This window comes from Carex rostrata, chromosome 4, assembly GCF_964058835.1.
Source record: "Carex rostrata chromosome 4, lpCarRost1.2, whole genome shotgun sequence".
In the NCBI taxonomy this organism is placed as follows: domain Eukaryota; kingdom Viridiplantae; phylum Streptophyta; class Magnoliopsida; order Poales; family Cyperaceae; genus Carex; species Carex rostrata.
In genome coordinates, this window is record NC_135921.1 from 3775477 (window position 1) to 3799878 (window position 24402).

Sequence of the window (24402 nt, forward strand, 5' to 3'; positions counted from 1 at the left end):
ACTAGAAATAGGTTAGATTGCTTGACAGACTACAATGCTACTGAGAACCGACCCAGCATGGCAGGCATTGACTGTACTCAACCAACTCTGTTTGCAACTCACGAGATATTTCCCAACTTCATATCGTATCCATCTTACCAAAAATAGAGGAAGCATCCTTTTCATATGATATATACTTTTGGGCAAAACTGGTATGAACCTATCAAATGACGGTTGCATTAGCATCATATAGTGGCAAGAATCAACCACTGAGCAACGCAAACATAATGGATTATTGTGAGAATTTGAAGTTTTTTACAGTGGATCACTCGGAATTGTAAGGTAAAAAACAGTTCAATTCACCAGCGTTTTGTATTTTCTATATTGTAGAGACAACATCAACAGGTTGTAAGGCAACACTAATAAAATGGATTGGTTGGGAAGTATCAAATTCAGAAAGGGTTGCTCAAAAAGAGTTCTAAGGAAACACAGGTATTGGAAATACTTGAATGCAAGCGATTACTCGGTATATGCATCAATAAAGGACGATTTTGTTCTTTTACAAAGTTCTATTCCACGACCTAATACTAATTTACAAAGGAGCTAAAGCATTTTGAAGCTTCTTTTTTCACCTAAACCTTGACGGCACAGCAGGTGATATCAAGATACTCAAATGTACATGACAAGAAAATAATGCTAAAACTAATCACACTACCAAACAAAAAAAAATTGGTTTAAATAGGAGAATTGGGGGTGTAGCTGCCTCGCTATACATAGTCTCTACATACTAACAATGACAGTAACAAAGCTTCTTAACTGGTAATTTTTAGAGCTGACATAAGATTTACTGCACCGCTAAGCGCCTCAGATGGTCCATGAAGACCTCGAAGCTGACATCATCAGTGAAAATGAGGTCTCCACCAGGTGGTGGTTGATTGCTAGAATTGTATGTCACTGATGGATTTAGCTTTGCCAACAGAAAACGAGCCTGCAATGATTTAATACAATAATCAAAATAAGAGAACATGATCACATAACACGACTGGCAAATAGTAATTAGATATATAGATTATAGAGTGAGGGTAAGGTACTATGCATAGCACATATTGGTCCGTAGTATGGATCAATATATTCATTTTCAAAGTCCAAAGATCTGAACCGTTCAACATGATCTCCATATGAATATGTAAATGTAGATCAAATTTTACAAATTTTAGAAAATCACTTGATCTAAATATTATAGACCATTGAGTAGAAAATCACTTGATCTAAATATTACAGACCATTGAGTAGTGATTTTTTACCTATCTAAAAAAGTAGTAAAAAAATTCTAAAAAATATGAATTTAGTCTGCAAGTACATTTGCATATGGAAATTACGTTGAATGGTTCATATCAACTATTTGGATTTTGAAAAAGAAAATATTTGATCTGTAGTACAGACCAATCTGCGATATGCATAGTACCATAGCCTCACTCAGAAATATATACGACGTTCTCTTTTTCCAAAGCATGAGGCAAAGTAACAAATACCAAAATATGCAAAAATGAAAGAAAAAAATAATTACCTGGGAGCCGTATTGATCACAGATAACTAAACGGGGCACTGGGAACCGCTCCTTGGATATTGCATCAGCATCATCACGTGGGGCTTTAAGTAATTGCGCAAAAGCCTGAGAAAATGCATTTGACCTGGTCAAAAGCCTTAACAAAATATACTGGCATGTTTCACATTATGCCACAGTAAAATTAAGCTAAATTACAAATATTCAAGTATACCCATACAGATACGAGTATGGCCATGTTACTCTCAAGAAGACCTTAACAAAAATAAATATTTGGAAGATTTAATTTCAGAAACGCACCGCATGCTCTGGTTGGTTGTGGTAACCAGCATTGCGCCACTGAGCAATGCTGGTGCCATGAAAAACAACAACAGTGAAGTAAGAATCAAGGAGAAGAATTCTATCAGCTGCAATTGCAGTTACATCCAGAAGCACCGGCTCGGCAGCAGACTGGAAAGAGTAAGATATAAGCGAAGGTTGTATCATCACAACTGCATTAGCCACACACTCTCTGTCAAGGACCATTCTGAAATAAGCGGTTTCATCGGGGCTATTATTGAAAACCTGATAAATTTGAGTTTTAGGGTTAGTGCATTAGTATTGAAAATAAACTACAAAGGCACTATTACTTCGAGGGATATAAAAAACAATGGTCAATGGAAATACTTCATTGCACCCAACACATTTGGCTTTTGTAAAAATATATCTTTAAAATCAAATATTTTAAGGAGACAATGTGGCATAGATAGAAGCTGACATATGCAGTGGTCAGATTTGCCATATTTTTCCTAATACAGTTCCTAAAAATTCACCGATTATCCAAAAGGGCAATCTGGACCAAGAAAAACTCAGCTGGATAGAAAACAGATTCCGGGAAACATTGACGAATAAAAAGTTCACGAGGCATTTCTGGATTTTTGGTTCAGATATCCAAAATTAGAAAGAAAAGACAAATATATTACCTGAACAAATTGAGACCGTCTAAGATTGAATACGAACTGGGGAAATATCGATAATCTAGGAGATAAGGTGAAAGACGAAGGGTTCTCCTTCTGATAATCGCCAAATTTGGAGCACAATCGAATTAATGAACGATCAATCCATCTAATTGGATCAAAATCAGCCTACATGCAAAAAAAACATAAAATAAGATAAAACTTTTTTTTAAGATATATAATAGAAGTTACAAATAAAATAATTGCCATTTGGCTGGATCACAATTGTACAGTGCAACTTTAGTACACATCAAAAACTCCAAAATAAAACTTCGGATATATATTTAGGCAGAATATAGACCCTACCTCATTTTCCATTTTAAAGGAGACAAGCCGTGACATCACTGCTGCAGCTGTTTCTTGGTCAAAACCAGCTGTCAATTCCTACACAAGATAGAAGGAACATTGAAGAATAATCTTTCGATTTTTAGTTTCACAATTTGTTCTTCAACATGAGATTTAATACCAATCAGATCGGTATATATATCCTTGGAATAACCCAAAGTAACATTAATAGCAAGCTAGAAACCATAAAATTACTCCATCAAATAGACAAGAGTGAAGCTACAATACTATGCATAGTTGCACTCTGGTTAGTACTATGGCTCCGTATCTTTGTTTTCAAAGTTCAAACAGTCGATCTAAGCCGCTCAACATGATCTCTATATGAAAATGTACTTGGACACCAAATTTTTATTTTTTAGACTTCTTTTACTACTTTTTTAGATAGGTAGAAAATCACTTGATCTAAAGATTTTAGACCATTTAAAATTAATGATTTTCTACCTATCTAAAAAATAGTAAAAAAAATCTATCAAATGTAAAATTTAGTCACCAAGTACATTTTCATATTAAAATCATGTTGAACGGTTCCGATCGACAGTTTGAACTTTAGAAACGAAGATATTGGAGCCATAGTACTAACCAGTTTGCAGCTATGCATAGTACCGTAGCCTCACTCAATAGACAAAGCTAAAGCTCCAATTTAATTATATCGAAGGACATCATACCTCTGAAATTCCAGGGCCCACTACCCATCTTCTAGAAAGTGTTGTAACTCTTAACCTCATTTTACCATCATAATGCTGATAACTGCAACACAATACCATCCTAAGTCCATATTTTTTCCCAAAATAAAAAAAAAAATACTAACATAAAACAAGAGGGGGAGATCATACTAGGTCAAGAATTGAAAGTAAAACTGATTGCTGGCAGGTGGGCCAAGCGCCTCAGGTCCACCTTGCCTTGCTACATCAAAAATTAGGCACAGTGAGGTTTTTCGATCCAGACCACACATCTTCCATGCAGTTGTGCTTCCCTGGCCGACAACTGTGTCAGAGGAGAGAGGACCTTTCTGTAAAAGTAAACAGATCATGTATAAAGATGAATTTTTTTTGAAATAATTATAGATGAATCAGATGATGAAGTTACTCTACCTTTTCAAGAGATGCACAAGGTCCAATTATACCTTGAATCTTCAAATCCTTTGAGCAGTTAACCTCAAATATACCACTGTGACGGAAAACATAAATAAGAAAAGAAGACTTTAATCCAAAAGGTTTTTCTTGGGGTATGAAAATTGGCATGTTTTTTATGAGAACAACTTTTCTGCTAAGCATAAAGGTCTGAATATGCACTGGGTATTTCTATTTGACAAAGTGCATTCAAAATTTTAAAATTGGAAGGAAAAAGGAACAAAAATGTGCATTACATTAATTAAAAAGGCTTAAAACCTGCCCAATTACCCCTCCATATTAGCAGCTCTCTACAAAATAAGTACAATCCGAGGGTAGGTTGGGTGCCCTTCAACAAAATTTGGATAAGTGAAAAGGCATCTCATCTTTGTAGGTGTATATGTGATAAATTAAGGCTTTCCATGGCCAGAAAAAACCTCAGTTTAGAAGTACGAACAAGTTTACACTCTTACTTGAAACACAAACCAAGGTCATGTTCGCTCAATTGGAAAATTCTCAGGAGAGAATTTTTAAAAACAGCATGGCCAAAGCTCTCTGCAAGAACTACAATTCCCCCGGTTCTCTCAATTGCAACTTTCATTTCGGCCACCCCAACCTGTTTCATAACACAAGTTCAGTTTAAGTCCTAAAAGGTTGCATATATTTTAAAGCATTTGCAATTATTAACCAACAACGTTCCTAACAATATGTAACACTTGAAACCAATATCAACTTTTTTAAGACAGGAATCAAACAGAATAAATGACCAAAACACCCAAAATTATAGAACAACTTCTTCATGGCTGGGTTATAAACATCTGTTATTAACGCTATATCCACTATTGACTATCTTGACTAACTTGACTAACTTCAAGAGGAAATAAAGTGGGTTTATTAAGCCGACGGGAAAATTGTTCATATTTCACAGGATGGACCTAAAATGTCCTTTAATCAAAAAATTTAAGAAAAGTCTGTCCCTTTTGCAAATGGCATAGACAGTGTCAATCTGTAAAAGAGCACATTAAATGAATAGAAATGAGAAAAAGAGAAAGTCGGAGGCAAAGAACAAACCTGATCAAGTGCACATGCAAACAAATCTAACACATGCCCTTGATGCACGAGCTGCTTTGATAGACCCTCGTAGAATTTGACAGCCTTATCAAAAAAGGGGACAGCTCCTTTATCCAGGTCCTTGTGTGAACGGATCGGTTCTGTCAAGGTTTTCGATACAATCTGCAAGTATTGCACCAAAACATTAACAATTCGGATAAAGATTTTGAATTGGAAAGATCCTATCCATTAAATAGACTACCAAACAAAAAAACAATTTAGCAATTTGACATATTCATCGGTTGTACAAAGAAACAATTTGGCATATTTAGCAAAGCTGATCATGTCAATGACATACAGCTCTAATCCCGAGTTTTTTACCTGTACAAAAAAAAAATTAAAGATATACCATCAATTCGAACATTTTTTTTAAAACCACAACCGATGAATAGTTCAGCAGTCGAAATCTGTGTTATGAGAGAGACGGCTTCAACACGCAGATTTCAACTGCTGACTTATGCAGCGGTCGAAATGGTTTCGACCACTGAATAATTCAGCATTTGTGGTATAAATCGAAATCATCCGAAATCAATGGCTTTAGTGAAATTTTGTTATTTGTTTATGCTACCGATAAAAAAATTCGGGCTCTAATTGATACAAAATTGATAATGAAACCCATACAAAGATGAATCAAAACTTACAGCTCCTGGCCCATCAGTTGATGGCCCACCTACAAAGGCCATAATCCTAGCTCCTGACCCAGGTACACAAACCCCCAAAATTCCAGCGGCAACACTTAACGCTGCACCAGTGCATCGAGATGCGCGCTGATCCACTGCAACAGGCCACGGATCCTTCTGTAGCTCCTCTATAACCTAGCAATTGATTTGAACTAAAACCTTGTTAGCACCAACAATAGCAAATTTAGACCAAACCACGAGTAATCTTAGAGATAAATACAAATTTCAGATAATTAAAGAAATGTGAACAATATGCCCCTGAGAATAACTGCAAGATTTTAATGAGTAGCAGAGTGACTGTACAGATCAGTACCACCCTGAATTTCTCTATTTTCAGAATTGATTGATGATATCTTAAAGATGTAAGCATCAAGATATGATATAAAGAGATTACCGAATCGAGCACAAATTCGCACTCTGAAGCTGGCAACAGAAACCGGGAGATGCTCTCAGATGAAAGCCCATCTCTCGAGCCAGCGATAACTCCAACAGTGGGCCTTTTCTTTCCAGAAAAGAAGCCCATCTGGTCCAGGATTTGTTCCTTGGTCACCTCCTTCGTCCCCTTGAAAACATATGACTTTGGCAAGATCCCAAAACCCAACTCATGAACCTACAAAAAGTTAAAATAAACAAACAACCATTTTATGGATAAAAATAGGGACCATATATATTATTAAATTTGCAATTAGCGCCAGCCATTAGATGCTCAACCAAACCAGGTTGAAAATTGAATGAAATATACTAAGCATTTAATCAAACCCAGTATGTTTGAAAATTGGATTGAAGAAATTTGGTATAATTAATATGAAAACTAAGGAACCATCTAATTCTAATACAACAATACACTACTGCATGGGAAAATAAAATGCCAGTAGTATCAGAAACACAGTAAAAACTATTTTGTTATTTGCCAAATACCTAATGTAACACTAAATGGATATATCTGTAGAGTACCTGCACAAAAGTCCCAAATGTAATCAACCCAACAAGCGCATTCTCAGGCAATAGTTCAACCGCCTGAGCTAGTGCCGACTTGAGATACCCAATCTCCTCCTCAATCATGCACGTATCGACCACAAACAAGAAAACCGGTGGCATGGTGGGACCCGTCTCTGGTGTTGCTGCATACTCAATGGTGCTGTATTGTGGGAAGAGCTCAGCCGGGAGGTTCTCTTCAGAAATACTGAAGTAGTGTTGCGGGAAGTGGTTTCGCTGGAAGCAGAAGGGACATCCCCAGATCTTAGCTGTGTAGTCAACGACAGAGAACGGGCTGAGCACTGCACGGCACATCCGGCACCTCAAGGGCGCGTAGGGGAGTAGGGGTATATCGGGGATGGGTTTTAGAGGGGTGTAGACTGCGGCTGTCGGTATCACACAGGCAGCAGCATCAGGTTTCGTGCCTGGGAACACATTCCATGTCATACGCACCCCGTCTTGCGCCTCGAGATCGAGAAACTCTGACATTTTTTATCTCTGGTTCCAGTCAGAAGACGAAATTCTGAACAGAGAATCAAGTGTAGTTAGAAAGAAATTACATTATTGTGCTACTTTGATAATAGTATTAGTAGAATTCAAGTAAATTAAGATTTGATCGAATCTTCACATGCTTTGCAAAAATGCATGCTTTTCACACAAAGGTTAAGGGGTAAATTGTTACATTACTGCTCCTACAATAGTGTCCAATAACTTATTAAATAGCAATATTCAGATTCATGAACTATGCTGCATGACTGAAAATTTAGAAAATATTCAGAAACTTGTGTAATGAAAAACACACAGGATGTTGAATAGATGTTTTAAATTGAAAAATTAAAGTATACCCATGATTTGAATCATTCAAATTTTAGCGTGACTTTCAAAATGTGTTGATTGGTTGGTTGACCAAAATTATATAATGTGGGCCCTTTATTACTTGACATTCAGAAGGGAAACATAATTCTGGTTTTTTATTTTCTCTCTTCCAATCAAATCCACTTTTTGCTCCTAGTACGAAGTACACTTCTTAAACCCTCTATTCAGAGAAATGAGCAATAGTAGTTGAATTCCAAATTCAAAGTGTCATTGCTCCGTGACAAAATTCTAGCCGATCCAAAGAAAAAAAAAAAGAATAAAAGAAGTCCGAAAATCACACAATTATCTAATTGGAAGAAAGATGTTTTGTTTTTCAGATCCAACATATATATAATTGTAACCCTATTAATCTCACTATCCAAGTTCTTTAACAACTAATTCTAACCCAATTTAACGCCTGATTAGAAACTAAAAGGAACACTCTTGATCTAACAAAATTTGACAAAAGAAGAAAAATTACCAGTTTTGAAAATTGTAGCTCTGAAAGCGCAAGATGAAATTGAAAATCGCGCTCCGATATCAAAAATTCCTTCTTTCTCCCCCTCGGTGCAGCGATTCCCAGACCGACCGCACAAGGGTTTGATCTTGTCGGATTATGGTTCTTAAATAGAATTCTCCAATCCGCTATTGCGGAGACGCTTTCGAATTTATGTCTAGCTCTGTGTTAACGGATTTCGGGTATGATCAAAGATGAACCCTATATGGCACTTATAACAGCTGCTTGTTGGATAGCACAAGCAGCGGAAGAGTAGTTTTTGTACAAGACAAGCTTTTAGAAGCCCATCTGTTGTACAGCTGTCCTAATTCTATTTCTCTGCAATTTTTAGTTAGAATTCCATACAATGTGTATAAAGAACCAATCAGGAAGATTTAAATAAAAATTCAAATTATTTGGTTTGGTATTTAAATAAGTCTTAATTATCAAACCAAACAACTCTTGTACGTGGAAGTTCTGTTTTCATTTTTTTTTTCTAAGATTTATAAAAAAAAAGAATGCATTTTAAATTGTACCCAATGTTTACTTCATAGCTATCTAGTTGTACTGTGCTGTTTAAACAAAGTTTGACATCTCAGAACCTGTTTTATTATATATTTTTATTTTATTTATTTTATTATTGTTTGTCTAGAACTAGATTTTCCCATTTGAAACTTTGTCAAGCAAACAAGATAATGGATACGTGCAAGTTGATAGGATGGCATAAATTATGATATTATAGTTTTATGTCATCCTTGTCATACAACCTTAGAAAAAAGACATAGAATGTGATATATATATATAGAGTGTGGCTAATTTGCTACCGGAAGCACTTCGACCGAGGTGCTTCTGGGGCTATATTAGCATATGTGATGTTCAAACAACAAATCCAAATCGTTAGATGTTTAATCTATATTAAAATCTACTTGGAGACCAAATTTTACATTTTTTGGAATTTTTTTACTATTTATTAAGATGGTTTGAAAATCGCTGTTTTTATTAAAATTCTGCACCGTAAAAAACAGCGACTTTCAAATCATCTTAATAAATAGTAAAAAAATTCCAAAAAATATAAAATTTGGTCTCCAAATAGATTTTAATATAGATTAAACATCTAACAGTTTGGATTTGTTGTTTGAACATCACATATGCTAATATAGCTCCGGAAGAACCTCGGTCGAAGTGCTTCCGGTAGCAAATTAGCCACACTCATATATATATATATATAATTTTATTATATTCCACCGGGGCATTTGTAGTTTATATAATTTAATTATTTAATTTTTATTTTGTAATATGTTTAAATATACATGGAAGATGCAAAGAGATAAGTGCTATTATTTTATTGAGAAAATTTCAAATGAAAAGATCTTGTTCTTGAAAAAAAAAAAAACGGTGGTCCATTTTATCCTCATTTATTACGCCTACATTAGATATGATATATTAATATATAGTGATTTTTGAATTTTGATCCATCGCAACGAGGTTCTAAAAAATTAGTACAATTGTGAAGCTATTACGGATGCCATTCTATTTCCAAAATAGAATTGGATTTTATTCAAAAATCTTTGGACAAATTTTATCCAAAGTCTAACTATATCCGTTCTATCTGTATCAAAGATTCGTACAGACTGATTTAGTACCGTATACATCAAAATCCCCCTTTTTAAATCAAGATTGTTTGTACAAATTTTAACACAAATTGGATAATTTTCGACTGATTTTGATGAAAACTATGTTCAAACAAGAAACCTACCTTAGAAAATTGCCCAACAATTGGATTTGATGAAGTCGTACACATGAATCATTAATGGTCTGTGTAGAATGAGATCCAAGTCATTTGTTTTAATTTGGCACGAATCTCTAAGCAGATCTTCCTATATTCCAAAAAGACACAATTATGAGTATTTTACATAATAAAATATGTTGTTTTTCTTTGGCAAAAATGGAACAGAGGAATAGAAGAAAAAATATATTATATTTCCGCTGAATAAGATAAGAAGTGAATGAAATTAGGGAATTAGAAATAGTGGAATTGAATTTGAATTTTTACAATCAAACTCCTATTTTTTTACATTTTAGTCCTTCATCTATTTCTCTATAAATCAATTCTCTATTCTATGAAAAAGGTGAAATAGTCTAATAGAGGAATTAGTATTTTTTTTTTAAGAAATAAATTCCCCTCGTTTACCAATACTATTATATCTTTCATTATTTCATTCTTTCACCATCAACCAAACACGACCATAATAATGAGGAATTGAAACATATTCTAAATTTCATTTTTCCTTACTTTTCATCTATTTCAATAATTTGCCAAACTAACAGTTAAAGAAGCGCAACATCCTGCTTTTCATTTTTCTCTCTATTTCTCTTTCTCTCTCTAAAAGGAGGATACTCTTCTTCTAAAAAAAAAAGAAAATTGAATCCCTATTATACACAGTCAGATTGCTCACTCTCCAACATGTGCCCGTACTACAAATAAGCTATCCAGCCGTATTTGTTGTGTGAATGAAGCATGCGTTGTACCTTAATGCCTTGACAATATTGTGATCATACAATTGACCAGGATTATAGATGCTTAATTGATGTCCAAAGAAATATTTTCAAATGTTAATTTATGCTGATTTTGTTATAAGTGTTGTAAAAAAACGTCCGTTTAGGCTGATTAATAGATCGATTAGTCGTTGATAGTGACCAAACTGTTATGGATTTTTTCGACTAATTAGACAATTATTTCTGAATATGACCGATTAATCGCTTGGCGGTATCTTGTCCGTCTGACGATCGCATACTATTATTTACAACACAACTTATAACAAGTATTAGCATTCTTCGATTTCAAATTTATACATACCTTATCCAAAAAAAAATGCAAGTGATGTGTTCCTTTGACTGCGCAATTTTATTTATATCTGAATTTGTACATATTCTCATTTCTAATAATTTCACGTAGCAAATTTAAATAAACAAAATTGTGCATGCATACTTTACAAACTTAAGTTTCTACAACAATGTCACATTTAAGCTTTGTGCAACATGATACTAATGAACTTAGGGGTGAGAACTAGGAAATTTTGATGGGTTTCATGCAAGCTTCTAAATAGCTAGCTATAGCGAAGCTATAGCGCCGCTATAGCGGTTTTGGACCCAGAAAGCTAAGCTACGGGTTAAAACTGCGCTAATCAAGCTACGACCGCTATAGCGGTAATAGCGGTCCGCTATAGCGCGTAGCGGTAATAGCGGCAATAGCGGTCCGCTATGCTACATGGGTTATGATTTTGCAATATTTTTTTTTTCTGAAAACATGATTTTGCAATTTTAATGGGCATTAATATCTAGATTGGTTTTTTTTTTTACTTTATTAAGCTATATCAATACAATGGAACATGTGCGGGCTATACCGCTATATCAATTAAATTTTGTATCATGCATTAATATACGGTAGTGGTATATTTTGAATATAAAATATATCGATAGTTTTTGAATTAGGGATATTTTGAATGACAATTTGAACTTTGTATTGGTTTAATATGAATAATATTAGAACTTCTTAATTAATTTGATATTTGTTTTCTTGATGAGACATTTTTACTAGGCAAAGTCTTCTATGGACATAAGGACCTATTTGTAAAATGAACATATTTTTATTTTTAAAGTTCAAACAGTCGATCCGAACCGTTCATCTTGTTCTCCATATTAATATGTGCTTGGAGACCAAATTTTACATTTTTCTGATTTTTTTTACTATTTATTAAGATGGGTACAAAATTCAATGGTCTGAATTTGATATTTTTTATACCCATCTTAATAAATAGTAAATAAATTCAGAAAAATGTAAAATTTGGTCTCCAAAGATATATTAATATGGAGAACAAGATGAACGGTTCGGATTGGCTGTTTGAACTTTGAAAATAAAAATATATTCATTTTACAAATAGGCCCTTATGTCCATAGAAGCATCACTCTTTTTACTATTAGTAGAAATATAAAATATAATTTTTGAAATAAAAAAACGCTATTTATAATAGCTTTCGCTATAGCTCCGCTATTCGCTAAAGCTTTTTTTTTTGTCTCCCCGCTACACCGCTATAAACGCTATTTAGAAGCTTGGTTTCATGGGAAGCTGAAATATAACAGATGAGAATTGAACTCAAGTCTCCACACCAACAAAATAGAGCACTAATCACTAAACCATAAGAAAATGTTTTTTTTACAAGGAGGTTGAACTATATAAAAAGTAAAAAAATAAAAATTCAATTTCAATATCCACAATTAAAAATTTAAAATTATAAAGTATCTAAGCACCCCTGTAAAAAGGATCTTACTCCTTTGAACAGTCTGTGAATTTGAGCTATCAAGATATAAATCTTTTGTAAATTTCCCCTGGGAAGTGCAAACCATGCATGTACATTTGTACAAGTTGGCTCTTCTGAACATTTTATAGAGAAAAAAAATTGTAGTAAATAAAAAATTATACGTTCACACATTTTAACAAGGACATAAATTCCTCAGGCTTTAGGTTTATGGAAAAATAAACTTAAAAAATTGTAACAAAACAGAGGTCAAATAATTGTTATCATAATGAAAAATAAATAAATAGCACAATTATACATATTGAAAGTAGGTTTCTGGCTAAAAGCATTTGTAAGGAAAAAAAAAATGAAAATATACGCTTCTCAAATCAAACAAATAGTTCTCCCAGAAAACAAACAAAATGATTTAGGTTTCTAACCAACTTTTAGCAAACCGCACAAAGTAAATTATGCGCACAATAATTAATTTGTTAATTTCGTACGTGCATTTTCTGTATGAAAATTATTGCCTTAAGTTAACCGATTGAGCTAGATGTAATTCTGCCAATCGTACAAAATGAGACGGGCAATTTAATGCAAAATTCAAGTTGTTATTAAACTAAAGGTATCTATATAAAAAATATGTATCTATATCAAAACTTGATAAACCAAAAGGTGTTATAAAGCACTTAAAACTAATTCAATTAAGCATTTGAAATCAAAACAAAAAGGAAAAATGGGGTTTCCTGACTCTCCCTTACTCATCGGCACCGGAACCCTCGCTCTCGGATTGGGCCCCACCCTTCTTACTTACCAACCCATTGACAGCCTTACCTTTACCCTTAATGTTTTTATCCTCTTCCTCTTCATCCTCACTATACTCGCTCTCGTAATCATCCAAATCCTCTTCTTCCTCCTCTTCCTCTTCCTCAATCCCTTCCTCTGCCGTTGCAGCCGCTGCGCTCTCCTCCAATGCATATGCCACCCGAGTCCCGGCACGGCTCCGCTTCATCACCTTCAACTTCACATTACTCTTGGTGTCACACCCAATCCAGGCATCACATAAGCAGTACGAGGTGAGTGCGTAAGTTCCTTCCCCAGGTGCTTGGAACTTGCCCATGATCAAGCGGGACCCGCCCTTTACCTTTTCTATTGCTTCCCTAACTGCGATATTTATCTCCTTAACAGATGCTCCAAGTGCCTCCTTGGTCTCCTGGATTGCCTTCGAGGCAGCAGTGATAGCAGTTGCTTCATCCATAAAGCTCACCTTCTGGGAGAGCCACACGGAATTTGAGGCTGAGTCAGCCAATAGGAGCCAATAGTTCTCCTCCTTTTGGAAGGGGAAGTAAGGGGCATGGGGGTGGGCCCCAGTAAGACCGTTGGCCCGGCGAATAGAGACCCAGGCGTACATAGTCACAACATCACCTTCTTGGATGCCTTCTTCGCCTTCGGTCTCACAAGTGACTTCAATTGTGACGGTAGGGATCATTTCAAGGACGAGTTCAACATCTTGCGCTTCGGCAGAGGAGAGGCCTGCTACTTGGGTAAGTAGCTCGGTGCGGTCTGATGCACTCATTTCACAGAATTCTTGGAATGTGCGAATTTTCTGCAATTAATGCCAACCAAAAAAAACTCGTATTTTAGAATTTAATTACGAATAAAACTGCATAATGAAATCGCTCAACATAATGAAGAGAAATTTGAGAATAGAAGGAACCTTGCGGGAGATTTTCTTGATGGTTGTTTCAGTGAAATGAGGTAGTTGCAAAAACGCAGCACTGCCTTCAGAGTTTGCTCCAACTGCTTTCCTTGCACTCAATGGAACTGCCTGTATCACACATAAAAGACAATTTTCAATCAATACTGCAATTCAAAACATCATTAACCACACTAAAACCTACCATTCCAGACTTTACATTTGGGAAAAAAAGATTCATTTGTCGCAATGTTTGGATTCGAAAATTATGTGATAGCCTCTAAAAAATGGATGTTTTACTTAAAAGACATGACAGAACATGATGTGTTGAGAAAAAGGTATAGGTAAAGTTTGGTACATGATTGATTCAGGCTATAGATCAAACTTAATAGCCATTCGGGTGAAGGTTGGTTCTCATTTATAAAAGGGAGGAGAATAGAGAGCTCATCAGTCAGTTTTTTTTTTGTTTCCTTTTGAAGAAAAGTCAGGTTCTTTTCTACTTTGCTTCATAGGATTAAACCTTAGAACTAACCATTCTAGGGCCCAAAGTATTGTCTTGTTTAACACATTGTGACCAGGACTAACAAATACCCAGTATTAATGACTAGGTTGGTGCTCTGTTAGCAGGTTTAGTGACAAAATATGGGACTGAAAGTCACTAAACTGATATTAGGACAGTCATAGATGATTCCTTATATTTTAAATGAGATGTTTAGACAACCTGAATGATGTTCTGAGAGAGTTCAATGACCCCAATTGCTGGCCTCAGCCACCCGTGCCCATGAGCATTGCGAGGTAAAACTGCCATCTACAAATTTATGAAAGTATTTCATATAAATTTATTATAAAAGGAACAGAAAATGGAGGCGGCCATTCCATGTGTTTAATGTAATGTGGTATCATTTTTTTTTAGGATGAGAAATGCAACCCATTTGAAATTACAGTACAAGGAAAATTAGATTATATTCTATATTTGGTAATTTATCCAATAAATAGCCAACAAATGTAAACAAAAAATTTTAACAAAAATAATGTTCAGAGTTGTTTAGTAACATCAGTAACATAGACATGGACTTGCATGGTATTTATTTACTACTCGCCTTCATGAGTTCTTCAAGGAGACGAGGTGCAAGCTCAAGCATATGTCTGTAGTCCTTTAGCAAAGCTGGGGGCAAGACTAATGATTCACGAGTTAGATGTGCTTGAATCAACAACTCCATCTGCACAATATTGATATTTTTTAATTCATCAGTACGGTTCTTAAATCATATATGGGTAACAATGATTATGTGCCCTTAATTTTCTTTTCACTCTATCATGAAACTGACTATCCATTGTTTTCATTTTTACACAAAAAGCAGACTTTGGAAAAAGAAACTCATAAGCAAAGCTGTGACTAAAGATTTCTAATTTAAAGCCTTTAAGTGTAGACAGTTATGATGATTAGAATTAATCAATTAAATAATCTAAAATCTAAAATAAACCAATTCCTCTTAAAGTCCAGATAATAATATCATACCACTAAACAATCAAAAGATTAAACTCTCTTTTTTAAGAGGTACAATTTCCATAATATGCACATATGCGTGTGGCAAATAACAAAAGAGGGTTCCAAATTCCAAAGCCTCCATTTATAAAACTTGAAAAACTTAAAACTTAAAACTTAAATGTTAAAATAAAACCGTTTGACATGATCTATATCATATTCTCTATGCACGTGTATAGGATTAAAATATTTTAACTTTGTTATAATATGTATCAAGAGCTTGCAAAAATACACTGACATGGATAATTTCCACATGTTGATTTTTTAACTTATTAATTCATATAATATGAAATCCGAGAGATGATAATTTTTTATGTGAATGTAGAGAAAATAATGTAGATCAAATCTAACAGCTTTATTTTGGCATATAAATTTTAGAATTTTTGTTAATAGAAAATTAATAAGTGGAGGCATTTGAACCCTCCTCGTAACAAAAGAAAATAAAATATATTAACCTCATAACACCAGTAATTTTTTTATAAATCTACAATAAAAAAATGAAATATGAAGAATAAAAGAAAAAGAAATATATTCACCTTGACTAGAGGAGGATGTTGTTTCCAAAACTTGGCTTGTTCTGTGCGAATGTTTTTCATGTCAAGATTCAACTCACTTCTAACAGCCACAAACAACTTTTGTAGGGGTTCTTCATCAGTTCGTCGTACCGGCATTTCCATGTACTCCTGAGCCTTGATAAACACTTCCATCACCTTGCTGTAGCATTAACAGACGGTCAAAAGGAAAATAAGTTACCATTCCATTTATTTCTCTCTTACAAATCCTCATGTTTTCTTTTCTCCATCTTAAAGCCTCAAATAAATCTTAATTCATGAATGGATTATAATTATTACACCAATATCCTGGGCTCAAATTTTGAACTAATTGTCAAGATATATCAACTTTTGATAATTTTCATAATAATTGGTAAGCGCTCAAGTATTACCAACTTCCTTACAAAAATGAATTTAAAATTTTATTACTGTTTCGTCCTTTTTGAGCAAATTACATACATTGTCCTTCCATGTTTCAAGTCATTTATTTGCTCCTTTGGTTAATTAATTATATCTTGTTTAAAACCATATCAAAGAATGCTACATGGAAGCTCAACAATTAAGACACCACAAAATAAAATAAAAGAAGTAGAAATCACAGATGCATACTTTGTCAAATGAACCAAATAGAACAAAAATGTAAAAACTAAATTCTGACATTTTGCCATGTGGGGCCAAATGAGATTCACTTGAAGATTGAAGGATCATGTTTGAGATTTCAACCAAATGTTAAAGAAGTTTAGTAATCAATGTACTTACTTTGGTGCCAAGGAAGGCTTGATGCAGTTGAAATATGTATATAAGGTATGGTGCATGACATAGTTCCCAGTATACTTTGAAGACCTTGAGAGGTATATAACAGCTATCATGAGCGGCAGGAGAATGCATATACCGACAATTGCTAGGAGTAGAAAACCGCCAGAGGCACCATCTATGTTCAACAAAAATTGCGGTAGCGCAATACCCATTTGAAATCCCTGCTCAAACATATATCGAATAACTCAAAATGTCACCATATTCCAACAATGCAGGGTTACAACCATAGTAACAAGATTCGCGAATAATTCGGATTTGAGCTGTTGGCGAATCAATCCGCGTATTATTCGGTTTCCCAATTTTTCCCTAATTATTCGCGAATTTTACGATTTTTCCCAAACTTTACGAACTATTCGCGAAGTTTTTACGAATTTTTCGTGAATTTTTTTTGCTCTCAATGTATAATCCCGAATTACTCCGGAATCACAAATTTTTTACCCCTCCGAACCTTTTCCGTGTCATTTAAGTTGTCACTATGGTTACAACTAGTATTAACAAAAACAAGAACCAAGTATGATCAAACTGGTAAGCATCAAGTAATAATGCAACCGATCGAGCGTCTGACTGTATAGTACCAACTACAACAATTATCACACTAAAGCTAGAGATGTTTATCTAGTGTGAACACAGTATGTCAATTGACCAGAACAAGCTTAGCAGTGAACACCACAAAGTACTTGTAAAATCATGACAAAATATGAAATAATTACCTGGCGGCCATCTGGATGACCATACTTCTCATAGTTTTCACGAGAAATGGGGTCGGTTAAAGCTTGATAAGCCTTGGCAATGAACTCCACAAAGTACGTGTGTGCCTCTGCAACAACCCCATAAGAATTCAATGCATTATGTGTAAAAATAAATACTGATGAGGACAGGAAAAGAATTTAGTTTTTTTTTTTAAACCTGGATCTGGGTTCTTATCAGGATGGTACAATACAGAGAGCCTGCGGTATGATTTCTTGATTTCCGAGTCTGACGCTCCCGGCTCGAGTCCAAGAATGCTAAAAGGCTCAAATGGTTGTGACTGGTGTACAATTTAAAGTTTAAGGAGTTAGAAGAAATATATTAATCTCAAACTTTCTTATCCGTTTTATGGAATAGACTGATTAATTTTAATTAAACAAGTATATCCATTTTAAAGTGGTAAATAAAATGGATATATAAAGTTACAGTTCAATGCAGATAACTAATATTTTACTTTGTTTGCTTCTTAGAAGGATGACATCTAACAATCAAATTATTTGACAATCTTGACAATACCTTTAGAAAACAATTGCACAATGCTTAAAAAGTAAAAAATAAGTTTATGGGTGCAGTGCATTGTTGGATCTTTATTTCAGTCTTATAATGTGTCCTACAGATCATGCATACAATGTTGGGTTTTTATTTCAATTTTATAATGGACAACTGCCTGGATCGTCAAGTTAGGGATCCTAATTATTTTGTATATTTACAAATAACAAATTTCTCGCAATATGGAAGTACTCATAATTACAAACGTGACCTATGTAAACCAGCAAATATAACAATATGTATAATTCATTTACAGATCCTGAGACACATACCTCACTGCTTAAGAGCTTGATGTAGTAAATCAGAACAATCATAACAGCCCACAGTAGCACAATTGTCAGATTGGTGCAAGTTGAGAAGTTTGATATCTACAATAAAACCAAAAAATTTCGTAAACATCCAAAAAAATATTTGAATAATTTAAAAAATAAACCAAGAAAATGTTACCCTCTTATAAATTGATTTTCGGTATTTCCCAGAACGGGCACATTCAGAACATCTACAATGAATTGTCTTTTTCTTTTCAGTCAGGGATTGGAAAAGCCGATGAATGGTGTATGGCACCAAGGGAAGAGCAAGCATGGTTAAAATGAAAATAAGGAAGAGGGAGCTATTCTCGTCTGAATCGGCCATGATTACTCTTCAAAGAAAACCTAAAAAATTAAGAAAAATCAACTTATAATTATTATAATGCTAACCAAAACAATGTAACAATGTTTATGGTCATGTGTGGTTTACTGGTAGGTTATTAGCATGAACAATTAGTGTTTAAACACTGATACAATTGTACAACAGCCGAAACGTGAAATTGTACCAGTACGTGTTATACTCTTTGGTATAAAGCCAGAGACAGAGAGGGGGTGACCCACAGAGAGCCCCCTCCCACCAACACGCAATTGTATTGTACTAAAAATTAGGACCTTCTGCTATAGCATTAGCAAGCAATATCACTCCATTGTTGCGTTGCTACCCTGGTTTGGAAAATCTACCTGTCAGCAGCTCACGATCCAATTGTTGGGCAATTTCCCAAACTTCCAAACCGACTAGCTGCGTTTTGCTTTTGGTCGAAATAACACTTGAATCAGAAGAGACTCACCTTCTACTGTTTGTGACTGACTGGTGATCCGGATTTGATTTTTCTCTACCGAATCTTCAATGGTGGATCTGATTGATAATCGGGAACAGAGATCTGGGCGTCCGCCGTGAAGTATGTTTCGTTAGGAGAAAATGGGTTTGAGTCTATCGAGGTGGGATCCGATGGTCATAGGCTGCTCAGGAAAAGTATAAAAAAAAGTATGAGAGCGGAACCGCGGCGGCGACTCTCCAAGGGTTTCTCCGGTCTATGGCAGAGAGAGAGAGAGAGAGAGGAGGGCCTTCTTTTGGTAAGCGGCGGAGCTGACGAGTGCCGAGAGGAATGGAAATGGGGAGAACTTGCGTAGAATAGTGAGTTCCGATCCTCTGAAGTAACTCAAAATTTGAGTTTAGATTTGACTGTCCGATCAAAATCCAGACCAATCCTGGCCGACTTATGAATTCATCAAATTTTGACTTTAGAGCTGACGATCCATATATAAAATCAAAATTTGAGTTACTTTAGGTGATATAATTCCAATACGTACGTACAGTGAAACTAAATCGGATCCAGTGAGGTACCGCAATGAGTGAGATCTAAACCGTCCGTTTTAATCTAGCGCGAATCTTGAAGGATTTCCGTGAATCCAAGTCAGGTCCGTATATAATTTGGTCCGTCTAGGAGACTATAGGAGAATACACACTCCGGAGAAATAGAGGCGATCTGGGCTATCCGTAGGGAATTCGTATCCTCTGAGATATCTCAAACTTTGCGTGACTTTATGGAAAATCCCAACCGTTTAAATACGTGTACACAAATCTCAAAGCACACATAATACTGACCCCCTACATCACCCCCGATTAGGCACCGGACACGTTGGTCACGCAAAAGTTGAGATATCTCAGAGGATACGCACTCATCCGTAGGGCGGTACTGACAAAACTGTAACCGTCTGATAATCAGCGTTTTATTTATTTTTTCTCTTTTCTGCAAAGTTTCTGCGACGTATTCTATGTAGCTGATCGTGTGCATCACATTTCAGATTCTATTGTTCGAATTTTGAATTATTACTTTTCATAAAAAATGACATAAATTTATATTATTTTAGTCGCGTGTAGTTATGTTTGGTCATGATCTGCGTTGTGATTGACTATTTCGTTTGTCATGCCGTGTTATTTATCATGTTATGCAACATGCGAGTTACACCACGTGACTAGCATGCGTGTCGTGCCAAAAGCATCACGTGTTGGGTCATGGCGTGACATTTTACATTCAGGAGTGGAGGTGATTTGATGGGAATTCGCATCCTCTAAGATATCTCATATTTTGCGTAACTTTTCGGGAAATCACAACAGTTAAGGTACATTATGCACGAATCACAAAGTTCAAATAGTACTGCCCCCTGCACTACCCCGAATAGGAACCGGACACGTCCGTCACGCAAAATATGAGATATCTCAGAGGATACTCACTCATTTGATGGCCACCCGACCAAATTTGGTCCGGTGTAGTTGTTTCATTTCGCATCAAAATATGTGCACATTTGATCTGCACGAATTTTAAAAATTGTCTGTGCAAATCTTGATACAATACGTACGGTTTGGGTGTCCGATCAGCACTTTTATTTCCGTGTGATTTGTATATGCTTCATACAAATTAGCATGAGCACTTTTAATTAGCATGAGCAGCATATTTCATACAACGTGGCCCTAAAAATTAGTTATCTTACTATTCGAACTTCTTGAGTATGCAAACTTAACTCTACATAACCATCAAATTTTGCTTTTTTATACAACGGCTCATGCTTTTATATTCTTCTTTCCTCATTTAAAAAAAGAAAAGAAAAAGAATGTGTGAGCAACTTTTGCACTGCTTATTATGTGATCTATTATACATAATCTCAATCTGCCCGAAAGCTTAATCCGTCCAAACATCCCGCTTTAGTAAAAATTAGATTTTAATTATTTTTCTCAAATTCTGAAGTTTAAGTCTCCTTTACTCAAACTCTAAGACTGTGCTCCAGAAATCACTCATGCAGAGAAAAGGAACGAGAAGCGAAGGAAGGAACATGAGCGCGTGTTACTCTCTCTACATCCCGAATCGGGGGGGACGGATTTTAGAGCGTACATTGAGTTCCCCTTAGCACAATACCATTTCCCTTCATTTCCTCTTCAATCTCCTCGCTTTTGAAGCAGGCGAACGTTTCGGACAACTTCGGCCTGAAGTCCCTATTTATCTTGAATTAAACTTTTTTAAGATAGACCTTTTTACCTCCTTAAACCCTAACACCTTGTTTGGATGGAGAGTATATGAAGGGAGGGAATGGAAAGGAACAAAAACTTTCCGTTGAATCGTGTTTGGTTGATAAAATTATATTTGAGGTGAAGGGTACATGAGGTGAAAGGTTTAACCTTCTATCATTATAATTAATATAATCGGTTTCCCTCCCAAATTGAAGTGTAACGGATGGAAAAAAAAAAATTTGTTACAAATATTTAAAAAAAAAATAATACAAATACCCAACTATATATCTTACACATGTAATTCTCAAACAAGATTTTTTTCCTCAAACCTACAACAGTCACCGAATTTCTCATTAACCTCCTAAATTTTAATCAATTAAAAAAGAAATAAGACGGAAAAGAAAGTTAAATTTATTTTCTCTCATTAATCATTCAAACACGAAGAAATTAAATATGTTATTCTTCCTTTCTATTCTATTCCATTCCCTTCAGTATGAATTAAAATTAATTCTTTATTAGTTGCCAAACAGGGCCAACAGTTTTAATAAAACCTAACTACCTTCAAATTTGTTGAATGTAAAATTCTTTTATATAAGTTGTCATACTTCCAGAAATAAAATTCATCAAATATATTTTTTTTTTGAAGATAAAGTCCGGAAAATAATTCTAAATATATGTTACTAAAATCATGTGCTTTGCATTTGTGAAGATTATGCAAGTTGATAGAGTTCTGATGTTGTAACAGGAACAATATTTTGAACTCGAGCATCTTTTTAATTGCAAATTATTTGTAAGGCTTTGGATCTATCTTATTATTTAATTTCAATAATCTAAAAAGAGGAGTAAACAAAAAGAAGCAAAATCTGAAATATAATAGCAATGCGATCTTTGTGAATTTTGAGCAGTTAGAAACAGTACATTGCAAAGTTTTATTATACTAGTCTATCTAAAAATGAGAATAGTTTATTCTTCCTCTTCTATCAAATATCTCATTTTTCTACCTACATGTGTGTTGTGTGTTTTGGGTCAACAGATAATTCTTTATTTCTCTCCCTATCATAGGTGTTTTACGGTTCTTTTAGACATTGTGAGTAAACTTCTCAAATAAGAATATTTTTCTTGCTATTGGCTGAATGATTCCTTGTAGAAGAGAATCATTTTTCACATAAAGAGAAACGAGTGAGGGAGCGACAATACATTGTTTGGACAAATTTGTCTTTTTAATTATATATTAATATTAGTTTTTATTTTAAGTAACTAAATTAAGAAATAAAAATATTAATAATTTAAGTGAGTTTAGACAGAGAAATAATTAATTTTAAAATTTTAATGAAAAAATTATAATTGAACAAGTTATGATGAGCATATGTATAAATTTCTCTTTGTTTGTTGCCATCTGTTAAAAATAAACAAACACAATTAACAGTTTTTTTTTACTCCAGACAGACTGGGACGCAAATTATCGTTTAGTGTCTCAAAAATTCAGTTTAAGTTTTCGTTCAACGGTAGACATACAACGATCGGTATTTTGTTTATAAGCATCGTTTGGGTTTTTTTTTTATAAAGTCATTTTTTGTAATATATGTATATATAATATAATATATGTATATGTATATGTATATGTATATATAATATAATATATGTATATGTATATGTATATGTATATATAATAATATAATATAATACATGTATATATTTGTATATATTAAATGAGTTTATAAAAAAAAAAATTGGAGGCCTCCCATTTTCGGAATTTTTTTTTCCAGTTTTGGGACTAAAAACCAGAAAAAAAATTTCTGGAATTGGGATTCTGAATTTTTTTTTTCGGTTTTAGACATGAATTTTCGGGAAAAAAATTTCTGGTAATTTGTGCTAAAACTGGAAATTTTTTTTTTGGGTTTGGTAGTTTTGAAAATACAACCAACGTTTGGTTATTTAAAAAAAAAATTGGATATAAATAAAAAAATCGCAAACCGAAGCTTGAACCAGTCATTGATTAAACGCTAATATGAGATGGAATTGATGAGAAAAGATAATTTTTAAAGTTGGCGTCTCATTCAAACTGCTCACCGAGTGATAAAAGCCAGATCTCCTCCGCCACAATTTCTAGTTGAATTCCTTTAGCTGAATTTTTTTTTTGTTACCACCCCGAAATTTCAAAATTATGATATTATTATTGTTTAAAAAAAAAAAAAGTTGTCACAATCGCAAACCCAACAAACTTTTTTTATTTTTATTTTTTTATTGTTATAGTAAATTTAAAAATGTTAAATAAAGATATTTCAAGGACCATTCCTGTAATGTACTGGACCAAAGAATTCACAAATAGGAAATTAGAAATCTAGTCGCCGGGATTGATACCTGTTTGTAAATAAAGAATTCACCAAATCAATTTATGAAATATAAACCTTTAAAGTACTTAGAAGCAGAATTTATTATTCTGACCACTGTGTAACAAATTATCCTGATTGCACGGTATTTAATTTATTTTCATAAACCCAGTATGAGCAATATAACAATAAAATAAAAATGTAAATTAATTAAAAAAAAAATTTGGTGCGCAGTCTGACTGTCTGAGCACTATTGCTGAAATTTGAGAAAATGGTGATGATGTCAGAATTTTGAATTTTAGAATGGTAACTAAAGAGTTTCAGTTCCTTTGGAAATATTTGTTTTAATCTGAGTCGTCAGATATGGATCAACGGCCCAGAGACATTAAAAGCAAAAGCATGATCCGTGGACTTCGATCTGGGCCAATCATATACCGACACGGCCCTCA

General features: G+C 34.3%; 2 protein-coding genes across 4 annotated transcripts; both read right to left on the bottom strand.

Moving 5' to 3' along the window:
- Positions 1 to 484: 484 nt before the first annotated feature.
- LOC144552739 (protein transport protein SEC23 C-like) lies at positions 485 to 8386 on the bottom strand. Its single transcript, XM_078300730.1, has 14 exons — positions 8094 to 8386; positions 6737 to 7280; positions 6177 to 6392; positions 5744 to 5917; positions 5064 to 5225; positions 4466 to 4608; positions 3975 to 4050; positions 3717 to 3892; positions 3549 to 3630; positions 2845 to 2922; positions 2506 to 2667; positions 1844 to 2107; positions 1547 to 1651; positions 485 to 967 (listed from the first exon to the last, which is right to left on the bottom strand). The coding sequence occupies exons 2-14, from the start codon at positions 7244 to 7246 to the stop codon at positions 824 to 826; spliced, it is 2292 nt and encodes a 763-aa protein (XP_078156856.1). The 5' UTR covers positions 7247 to 7280; positions 8094 to 8386; the 3' UTR covers positions 485 to 823.
- A 4607-nt stretch (positions 8387 to 12993) lies between these two features.
- On the bottom strand, positions 12994 to 19547 carry LOC144552740 (dnaJ protein ERDJ2-like). 3 transcript variants are annotated; one of them, XM_078300732.1, is made up of 11 exons: positions 19405 to 19547; positions 18756 to 18961; positions 18581 to 18676; positions 17919 to 18039; positions 17723 to 17829; positions 16956 to 17173; positions 16182 to 16359; positions 15200 to 15319; positions 14821 to 14907; positions 14121 to 14231; positions 12994 to 14009 (listed from the first exon to the last, which is right to left on the bottom strand). In XM_078300732.1, the coding sequence occupies exons 2-11, from the start codon at positions 18939 to 18941 to the stop codon at positions 13161 to 13163; spliced, it is 2073 nt and encodes a 690-aa protein (XP_078156858.1). In that variant the 5' UTR covers positions 18942 to 18961; positions 19405 to 19547; the 3' UTR covers positions 12994 to 13160. The 3 variants fall into 3 exon arrangements, with proteins under 3 accessions (XP_078156858.1, XP_078156860.1, XP_078156859.1); XM_078300734.1 differs by having other exon boundaries at positions 14821 to 14900; positions 15193 to 15319; XM_078300733.1 differs by having other exon boundaries at positions 19298 to 19436.
- Between the last annotated feature and the right edge of the window lie 4855 nt (positions 19548 to 24402).

Excerpts from the sequence above, each read along its gene's own strand:
- LOC144552739 (XM_078300730.1), bottom strand. The coding sequence starts at position 7,246 with ATGTCAGAGTTTCTCGATCTCGAGGCGCAAGACGGGGTGCGTATGACA. Across the intron at positions 4,051-4,465 it reads GACCTTGGTTTGTGTTTCAA|TGGTATATTTGAGGTTAACT; the intron begins GTAAGAGTGTAA and ends TTTCCGTCACAG. Across the intron at positions 3,893-3,974 it reads CTTGTGCATCTCTTGAAAAG|AAAGGTCCTCTCTCCTCTGA; the intron begins GTAGAGTAACTT and ends TTACTTTTACAG.
- LOC144552740 (XM_078300732.1), bottom strand. The coding sequence starts at position 18,941 with ATGGCCGATTCAGACGAGAATAGCTCCCTCTTCCTTATTTTCATTTTA. Across the intron at positions 17,830-17,918 it reads TGATAAGAACCCAGATCCAG|AGGCACACACGTACTTTGTG; the intron begins GTTTAAAAAAAA and ends GGGTTGTTGCAG. Across the intron at positions 17,174-17,722 it reads GTCATCCAGATGGCCGCCAG|GGATTTCAAATGGGTATTGC; the intron begins GTAATTATTTCA and ends ATGTTTGAGCAG.